Consider the following 9,571-nt stretch of genomic DNA (forward strand, 5'->3'; position numbering starts at 1 on the left):
ACTTTTAGCTCCCTCCAAAGATTTTCTATTGTGTTCAGGTCTGGAGACTGGCTAGGCCACTCCAGGACCTTGAGATGCTTCTTACGGAGCCACTCCTTAGTTGCCCTGGCTGTGTGTTTCGGGTCGTTGTCATGTTGGAAGACCGAGCCACGACCCATCTTCAATGCTCTTACTGAGGGAAGGAGGTTGTTGGCCAAGATCTCACGATACATGGCCCCACCCATCCTCCCCTCAATACGGTGCAGTCGTCCTGTCGCCTTTGCAGAAAAGCATCCCCAAAGAATGATGTTTCCACCTCCATGCTTCACGGTTGGGATGGTGTTCTTGGGGTTGTACTCATCCTTGTTCTTCCTCCAAACACAGCGAGTGGAGTTTACACCAAAAAGCTCTATTTTTGTCTCATCAGACCACATGACCTTCTCCCATTCCTCCTCTGGATCATCCAGATAGTCATTGGCAAACTTCAGACGGGCCAGGACATGCGCTGACTTGAGCAGGGGGACCTTGCTTGCGCTGCAGGATTTTAATCCATGGCGGCGTAGTGTGTTACTCATGGTTTTCTTTGAGACTGTGGTCCCAGCTCTCTTCAGGTCATTGACCAGGTCCTGCCGTGTAGTTCTGGGCTGATCCCTCACCTTCCTCATGATCATTGATGCCCCACGAGGTGAGATCTTGCATGGAGCCCCAGAACGAGGGAGATTGACTGTCATCTTGAACTTCTTCCATTTTCTAATAATTGCGCCAACAGTTGTTGCCTTCTCACCAAGCTGCTTGCCTATTGTCCTGTAGCCCATCCCAGCCTTGTGCAGGTCTACAATTTTATCCCTGATGTCCTTACACAGCTCTCTGGTCTTGGCCATTGTGGAGAGGTTGGAGTCTGTTTGATTGAGTGTGTGGACAGGTCTCTTTTATACAGGTAACGAGTTCAAACAGGTGCAGTTAATACAAGTCATGAGTGGAGAACAGGAGGGCTTCTTAAAGAAAAACTAGCAGGTCTGTGAGAGCCGGAATTCTTACTGGTTGGTAGGTGATCAAATACTTATGTCATGCAATAAAATGCAAATTAATTATTTAAAAATCATACAATGTGATTTTCTGGATTTTTGTTTTAGATTCCGTCTCTCACAGTTAAAGTGTACCTATGATAAAAATTAGACCTCTACATGCTTTGTTAGTGGGAAAACCTGCAAGATCGGCAGTGTATCAAATACTTGTTCTCCCCACTGTATACAGTATATCAACTTCCTCTATCAACAGTCATATGGTGGTTTAGAGCCTCTAATTCTCACAAGGACAGATACAAGAAAACATTCCTGCCTACTGTACATTGTAAATTTATATTTAATATTCCATTCCTTACACTTAGTGTAAACAATATCCTGCTTTATTCAGACTGTAAATTCCCATCAATAGTGTTGCATTTTATTTTTCTGAGTTTATAGATTTTTTATCTTCATGGTCAAGTTGTATATTTTCTACTCTCAAATGCTGTTTACTTCTACTTTGAGATGTTTACATTTTAGAATAGTTATTTCTACTCATTTCTATTTATGTGCAATGCCTTGTTTTTTTATGCTGCTGCAACAAACAATATTTCCCAATTTGGGATCAATAAAGTTCATCTAATTTTATATCAGAAAAAATGTGATAAATTAATTATGTTTATTTATACTTGATCTTAATGTTTGATCACATTAATGAGACATTACATTAATACATGTAGATTTTATTTGTGTATTTATATATTTACGCTCTTTGGTATTTTTCATTTTGATGTTAATGTATAAGATGATGAGTTCACTAATCAGAGGCATTACCCCACTGGACATTTGATGGATGACGTTGACATTTATTTAAAGCAGCACGCTACACTTCATAAATACACTTTAATTTATCCCAAAAAATAGAGTAAATGAATACATTAATAATAGATGAATAATAACGTGTAGATCTATTTAAATACAACTTAATTTTTTGTATGTATGTAATGTGTTTTAATTCGTTATTTTTTGTTTTTAATTTAAATGTAACATTAAGTTATTCAATAAGTTAGATATTTAGATATTTTGTAATGGCTCCTAAAGCCTTCCATACGGTTCCAGGTAATAGCCCAAACCAACAATGAGCCATCTGTGGTTCAACACTGTAGATATATAACTAAGTAACCATTTTAGTGTTCAATAGTACTAAACGGATTCATTTTTAGACCAGATTCCATCACATATCGAAACAATGTGCAAACTAATCTGATGCTCAAATTTATCAGAATGACTTTTCTCCTGATTAAATTAAATGAAACAATAAAATCAAATATTCAATTTATTTAAGAAAAAGAAATAAATTCCCCAAGGGAATCCCAGTTTGTATCGTTTATACATACAAACCTTATGTAGAACTACAGCAAATGTTTCTGTAAAAAATACAAAGCTACATTTTTATAATGCACTATACATTTACACATCTTCCAACAATACAAGCTGCGGCAGCCAGAGATGAAGATGCAGCAGATATTTTAAGCAAAAAGTCCTTCAACTGAAAAACACAGTCCCAATTCCCCTTCCACACGCAAGGTTAAATCCTTTACAGTTCCTCAAGTTCTGGTCTACATCTGATGCTGACATCCTCAAAAAGGGGAAACAATAAACACAACATCCCTATGTCTTATGGCCTATGCATGAACAAGTCTCCTGTGACGTTTTAAGCCATGCAAGCTTGAAAAGCCCTTGTTACATACTGCACATACATATGGTCTCTCTCCAGTATGGGTTCGCATGTGTAAGGTAAGAAAACAGGATTGGACAAACCCTTTTTCACACACGTTGCACTTAAATGGTCGTTCCCCAGTATGGTATCTCCTGTGGATTTTTAATTCTGCAGCAGATCTAAAAGACTTATCGCAGTCGTCGCACTTGAAAGGCCTTTCCCCAGTGTGAATCAAAGTATGTCTCACCAAGGCGTCCTTGCCAAAGAATCCCTTGCCACAGTGCTCACATGGGAAACGCAACCCTTTGTGATGGAAGTTGTCATGCTTCAGGAGGCATCTTCTGGACGTGAAGGTCTTTCCGCACTGAGCGCAGGTGAAGATTGGCATTGGTTTCTCTGTCACGGGTTCTCCGGAGTGATGCACACGCTCCACGTGCCTCGTCAATGTCACACCGTGCCTGAATTTCTTGCCACATTCCCAGCAGAGGAATGGATACGCCTTAGTGTGCTTTTTCTGGTGCTCCACAAGGTCAGAGTATGATCGGAATCTTTTGCTGCAATGAGGGCACTGAAATGGTTGGTAACCAGTGTGTTTCCACTCGTGTCTGATGAAACGCTTTAGACTTGCAAAGGTTGTCTGACAGTGGGTGCAGGTAAAAGGCTCGATGGGATTATGGATGTCGATGTAGTGCTTATGCAGGGCCTTGAACACAGGGAAATTCTCCTCACACTGGTTACACTGAAAGGGAGTGTGGGATTCTTTGTGCATTGCCAATGCCTCAGGGTCCCGTACCAGTTTCATGCACACCTCGCAGTACAGCGGGTTGTGAGTTTGTTTGTGGGAATCCAATGTGGACTTGTACTTGAATGCCTTGTCACATTCATCGCACCTAAAACAATGCTTAACATCCTCAGGCTGCTCAGGGTCCACCTGCTGCTCATTGTAGCAAATGTTTCTTAAATGGAACCGAAAAGTTTGTTTGCATTTAAACTCCACACTGCAGTGAGGACAGTAGAACGGGCCTTCCAGCACGCTTTTGTTTCCGTCGGGGCTTTTCTGTTCCCCTTGTCCTGTGTTGTCTGACAGCGCCTCTTCATTGGCTGCCTCACAAGGAAGCCCACTGGATGATTGTTCACCCTCGTCTGCTGCGATCTCTTGATCCTTTGCTTTTGTCTGATTTGGACATTTATGCTGCTGCAAGTAACGCAAGCTCTTATAAAACTTTTTACACACAGGACAAGAAAAAGGCAGCTCCTCTGAGTGTCGATTCATGTGACGCTCTAAGAACTTGGCACGAGTCACCACCTTGCCGCACACTTTGCACGTTCTCTCATCCAGGTCATTGCTTTTGGTTGTAGCTTGGGATCTTGCAAACCTTTTAGGGCTGCTGTTAGTCGCATTACCGCCCGGTGTCTTTCCTGATTTCCTCCACTGGGAAAGGTACCGTTTCATCTTGAGTCCACGGTTTTTTCGCACTGGTCTTTCCCACAAAACGTCTAATTCTGGATCATTTTTGCCCCTCATTTTGCTTTGCACCTCAAAGTCTTTATCTTCTGGACATTTCTTTTTCCTCCCACGTCTATTTGGCTTCTTCTCCACGCTGTCGAGCACCGTCACCTGCCCGTCCTCCCCTATCATGAGTGTTCCAGACGGCTCTTCGGTCATTTCACTGTCACTGGCCTCCGTGCCTTGCACACGATCGGTATCCACCACAGAGTCCATTTCTGCCTTCACCTCGCTGCCGAGGCCAAACCACTGTGTTTGCACACACTCAGAGTTCAAATTTCCCTCCATGATCTCAGATTCCACCTCCATCTCTTGGCTCACTGTGTACATGAGTCCGCTCTCTGCATCTGTTTCTGTTTGTTCGTTGACAATCACAACTCGTTCCACAGGAGGCAGACACAGGGCTGACAAGATGCCACTGTCAACAACACAAGACTCTGAAAAGAACAGATAACATTACTCATTAAAATGCCAGTATCATTGATATTCTGTGAATAGGCTTATTAGAATTGTGACAAGCTTACCGATGTCCTCCAACTGTCCGAGGTCTTTCTGAGTGTCCAGCAAGCTTTTGAGCTCTTCAGGTTGAGCGAAAGTATCCATGCATTCATTCAGAACAGAAGAGGCATCGCTGAGCAGAGAGGCAATCTGACAAAGCCAACATGAAAACAGATGTAAGGCAACAGTCCTGCAATTTGTCATCGTTAGGTCAAATTCAGTTTAAAGCAAAATAAATATTACGACCCGTTTAAGTGATTTACAACACTCGGTTATGAGTAAGTGGGTAAAATAAAAACCGACAAAGCACCAAAAGTAACAAAGTCCTCTGCGAAAACTAATGTCTTAAGGGCAGGAATATTAAGCAGAGAGGTTGCCACACACAGTTTCTTTCCTCCTAGTCTATCATTTACATTGATGTCTACCTGTTGGAGAGTTTGGGTGGGAAGAAGCTTTTCAAGTCGGGACAGAAAGAGCCACATCAGGGTCTGGATTGCTTTGTCGTATGTTGGGCCAAAGTCTCCTGGGAAAACATCCTGGAAGACAAAGACATACCTGTCACTATAATGAGAAAAACTGGTCCACACGTCCTAACTTATAACAGTACTTAGCAGGTGGTAAGCTATACACTGGTGAGTAGTTGTTCACCAACAAATACTTCACTGCTAGCTTCACCGCTACTGCTTACTTTATATTTATTGTCATACATAGGCTTTTTCCCCCTTTCAAACACACAGCAATGGTACACAGCTATTGCTCAAAAGAGTTTTTCATATTCTATAGCTGATTTAAGTTTTTAAAACATTCTAAAAATACATTCAAAATGTATCCAAGATGCTTACTTGGAAGAAGTTTCTCCTCTCCTCCGGATTTCTCAGCAGGTTTTGGACGAGGCCCATGAAATGTGAGTCAGATACGTCTGCATTATCATTCTGCAACAAAGATTGGTATTAAACGGCAGAAGAACAGCACACTCGAGCCAATCAAGTCATTGCTACAGATCATTACCGCAAATTGTATAAAAGGAAAGTAACAGCTCAAAACACAAAAATACGCTTTGGTTAGTTGATGTTAACCAAAGGTTTAGTTCACCTCCACATTCCACAGAGTTCTGAGACTCTGCATTCGGTCAAGATGAGGCTGAATGATCTGGGGATCCGCAGTCTCCTCCGAGCGGCACAGCTCCAGGATCAGCTACAATCAGAGATAGAACATCGGCTTTCAAATTTGGAATTAAAGATGATATTAGCAGTCAGAACAATTAAAGAAGCAGTGTAAATAATAACAAAAACGCAAAGGGTCACATCTTAAAGAAATATTTAGATGCATTTATTTAAGATGTGAAGCTATAAGTTTAAGATGCACTGTTTATGTACCGTATTTGCAAACCTCTGTACAAGGCTTTGTCTTTCTATCTTTATAGTCAGTAGTGTAGTATTTAAGTACATTTACTCAAGTACAATTTTGAGATACTTGTACTTTACTTGAGTATTTCAGATATGTGCTACTTTGTACTATTAATCCTCTAAAATTCAGAGGTAAATGGTGTACTTTTACTCCAATACATTTATTATACCTTTGGTTACTTGTGATTAAAATGACCTGCAAGCTGTTAAACACTCATCAATAATAAAAATTAATGCATCAATAATTCAATCAATCAGTACTTTTACTATTGGCAATTTTGATTCTAATACTTTGTACCTTTACCTGCTACATAAGGCAAAGCAAGTTAATGTATTATTAATATGTAGAACTTCAAATTAAGTGCATTGTTTATCAGTGAGGAGGACAATGTTAAGAGATCATTATGATGGTCGGTAACATTATGCCCATGAAAAAGTAGATTAGGAAACACAGGCTAAAGCTAACGCTAGGAGCAATTGAAAATGTATGCTAGTAAGCAGGCTAAATGATTTATTAAATAATATCAAATAAAATTAACTTTGAAACATTCACTACAGATCACGCTCTGCTCTGAGTCACCGAACGGCCCATTCTAACAGCACTCCGAGTTCACCAAAGGACCAGTCTGTGCCAGAGTGACTCCGGCACGCACAGCGACTATTAACCAACGCATAAATTGTTTTTTTTCCTCCACACTCTCAGCATCAAGACACCTTCCATGTCACACTATGACGAATGAGTCTAATAAGCACATTATGTGTCCAACTGTAAAATATTAAAGAAAGTGTAAATGCCACACAGGCAGAAGTACTCAGGGTCAATAAGCGTTATCTATGTATTCCCACAAAAAATCATTCTATTAAGTTCATTTTCAAAAACAACCACCAACTTGTCCTCACCCGTGCTCTGAGACCCAGAATGAGTTCTGCACGCTGCCTCGTGCTGAGAAGTTGAGGGACTATCTCCGTAACCATGAAAACAAACTCCTCAAGAAGCCCATAATCCGACACAATTTTCTGCTCCACCGTCTGCCAGATGGCTGCAGAGACCAGCCGGATGGGGGGGATCAGGAGGCGCAGAGTGGAGAGAGGAAGAGAGGGACCTGCACACAGAGAGGTACAATTAATAGAAATGTTAGGAAGATGCCGTTCTCACATTACATCAAGACTTATTTAGTAGGTTGAGAACAAAACAATCTTATACAAGTTAATATGGCACACCATGCCATTTCTGGATAGATGTTACTGATTATGCTTTGAAATGCAATTATTCAGTGCCAACAGCACCACAAACAAAATTCCATTCATCTCCATTTTTGTGGTAACGGATATCTCTAACCTAGACAATAAACCAAACCATGCTAAGGGTCTTGCATAAATATATGATATAGATTAACAAAATTGAATAAGTAAACATACAAGATGTATGAAACATATTATATTGTATATCAATCAGTGTAATTATAATTTTACCAAAAAGTTATCTGGTCTTCCCCACCCCCAGACACACACATACCTCCCAGCCTGAGCACAAAAATAATGTTGTAACAAAGACAAAAAAGCATCTTGGTCAGAAGTGCAAGAAGAACATAAGTAAAGTAAGTGCCAGACTGTAGGAAAAGTCCTGCATTCAAAATGTTAGGCCTACAGAAGTAAAAGTACAAAAATATTATTATCAAATCCAAAAGTAATAATAGTCATTGTTTGATTGGTCCATTTCAGAATATATCTCTGATATGTTTTATAATGATTGATCATTAAAGTGTTCTCAGAGCTGGTAAAGGTGCAGCTAGTTTTAATGGCTTTGTATACTGCAGGGTAGCTGCTGAATTTACTGCAGGTGAACCAAAGTCTAATTTAAGGGTTGATTATATTTACCATCATTAATCCAAAACTTTTAAGTAACTGAAGGGATTAAATACATGTTATGAAGTACAATTAACCTATGCATTAGGTCAGCATATGGATTGTAGTGGGGTTTCTACGTAAAACGTAAGAACAAATAGAAATATTCAAGTAAAGTACCAGTTAATCTATTTGGTTGTTTTACACTACTGATCGTGGTTTATTATTGGAGCCAACTAAGAGGCATGTCTCATTCATGGTCTTCTGTACAGATGTGTGGTATCAGGTAATTCAAGGTATTAAGAGTCTGGGTTTTTTTGGGGAACTTAACAGAATACTCAACGAAATGCTAGGTCAGGCTCGTAGAAGCCGATACGTATTTTATATTTCGTGACTTAACATAACACCGAATGGAATTTTATACAAGAATAAATGCATTAATATCGGTTCAGCGTTTGTACCAGTTTGTTTGATTCAGCACACACTAAAGCAGCTGAGTGGGAGTTGTATGAAGCTAGTTCCGTTAGCGTTAGCTCAGCTAGCACATCGACTTTAGCATTAGCAACAAAGCTGCCGCTTCACATTAATGTATGACATAACCTAGCTACCGCTCTCCTGGGCAGGATGAGCACAGGTTTAGCGCCGGCAGTCTAAAGTCAATTCAAATGCATGTTGTAGTAAGCTGTCTAGACAAACTGTACATTCCTGACAAAGTTAGCAATGTCATTCCCGCGCGCGGGCTGCGTTGAGGCCTAGTCAAACAAATGAGTGAGTGAGTGAGTGTGTGTCTGTCCTCACCAGAAACACACCCGTCCATCTTGTGTGACTGCTCTCACATTACACTCAAACTTAGTAATGTCTGTCGCTCCACAGAAGCTCTTAATGTTAACGTGTGATGATTCAGGAGACCGATGCTGCAGGCGATCTTTGTGCGTCAACGTTTACACCGCGGTCCGTCCGAAACAACAATCCGACGAGAAACGCCCACGTGATATGAGTTCCACTTCTTCCTTTTTGGTCCCCCTCTCTCGTCACAATTCCTTTTACAGCGCTGGACACTATTTGAAAAATCCACTACAAAATCATCAACTTATTTAGTTGTAGTTTTATTCTACTGTGAATATGTATGCATTTGCTTTAAATGTTAATTGTTTTAATTATTGTTTAAATTAATGATGTAATTATTTTACAATGAATGGCGTGACAAAATCATTCCCCGATTTGGGATTAATAAAGATATGTCTATCTATGTATCTGTCTATCCATCTATCTAGCTAATATATCCATTTATCTTTGTAAGAATTCAGCATTATTATATAAGAAAGAGACTTTACTGAACCATTTAAAAGTGGCATATTCCTTGGTGAAATTACGAAGAATAAATGCTGCATTAAACAAATATGATTTGCATACAAGTTGTTACAACGTATATATTGTATATGTTAACATTAATTGGTAACACATTTTGTCTGTCTAACTGAGAAAGTTTAAGAGGTTTTCTTTACATAGATTATATTCTGCGAAAAAAAGACACGTCATATCACCGTTTATATTCCAGAACGTTTATAACAACTTCTTGATAATTAATTTTTTTCTTTTTTGAAGGTGATGG

General features: G+C 39.8%; 1 protein-coding gene across 1 annotated transcript; it reads right to left on the bottom strand.

Moving 5' to 3' along the window:
- Positions 1-2,306: 2,306 nt before the first annotated feature.
- Positions 2,307-8,955, bottom strand: LOC134870985 (zinc finger protein 37-like). Its single transcript, XM_063893554.1, has 7 exons — positions 8,758-8,955; positions 7,015-7,217; positions 5,801-5,902; positions 5,551-5,640; positions 5,134-5,244; positions 4,735-4,858; positions 2,307-4,647 (listed from the first exon to the last, which is right to left on the bottom strand). The coding sequence occupies exons 1-7, from the start codon at positions 8,774-8,776 to the stop codon at positions 2,669-2,671; spliced, it is 2,628 nt and encodes an 875-aa protein (XP_063749624.1). The 5' UTR covers positions 8,777-8,955; the 3' UTR covers positions 2,307-2,668.
- Positions 8,956-9,571: the final 616 nt, after the last annotated feature.

The sequence above is a fragment of the Eleginops maclovinus genome, chromosome 10, assembly GCF_036324505.1.
Source record: "Eleginops maclovinus isolate JMC-PN-2008 ecotype Puerto Natales chromosome 10, JC_Emac_rtc_rv5, whole genome shotgun sequence".
Lineage (NCBI taxonomy): Eukaryota > Metazoa > Chordata > Actinopteri > Perciformes > Eleginopidae > Eleginops > Eleginops maclovinus.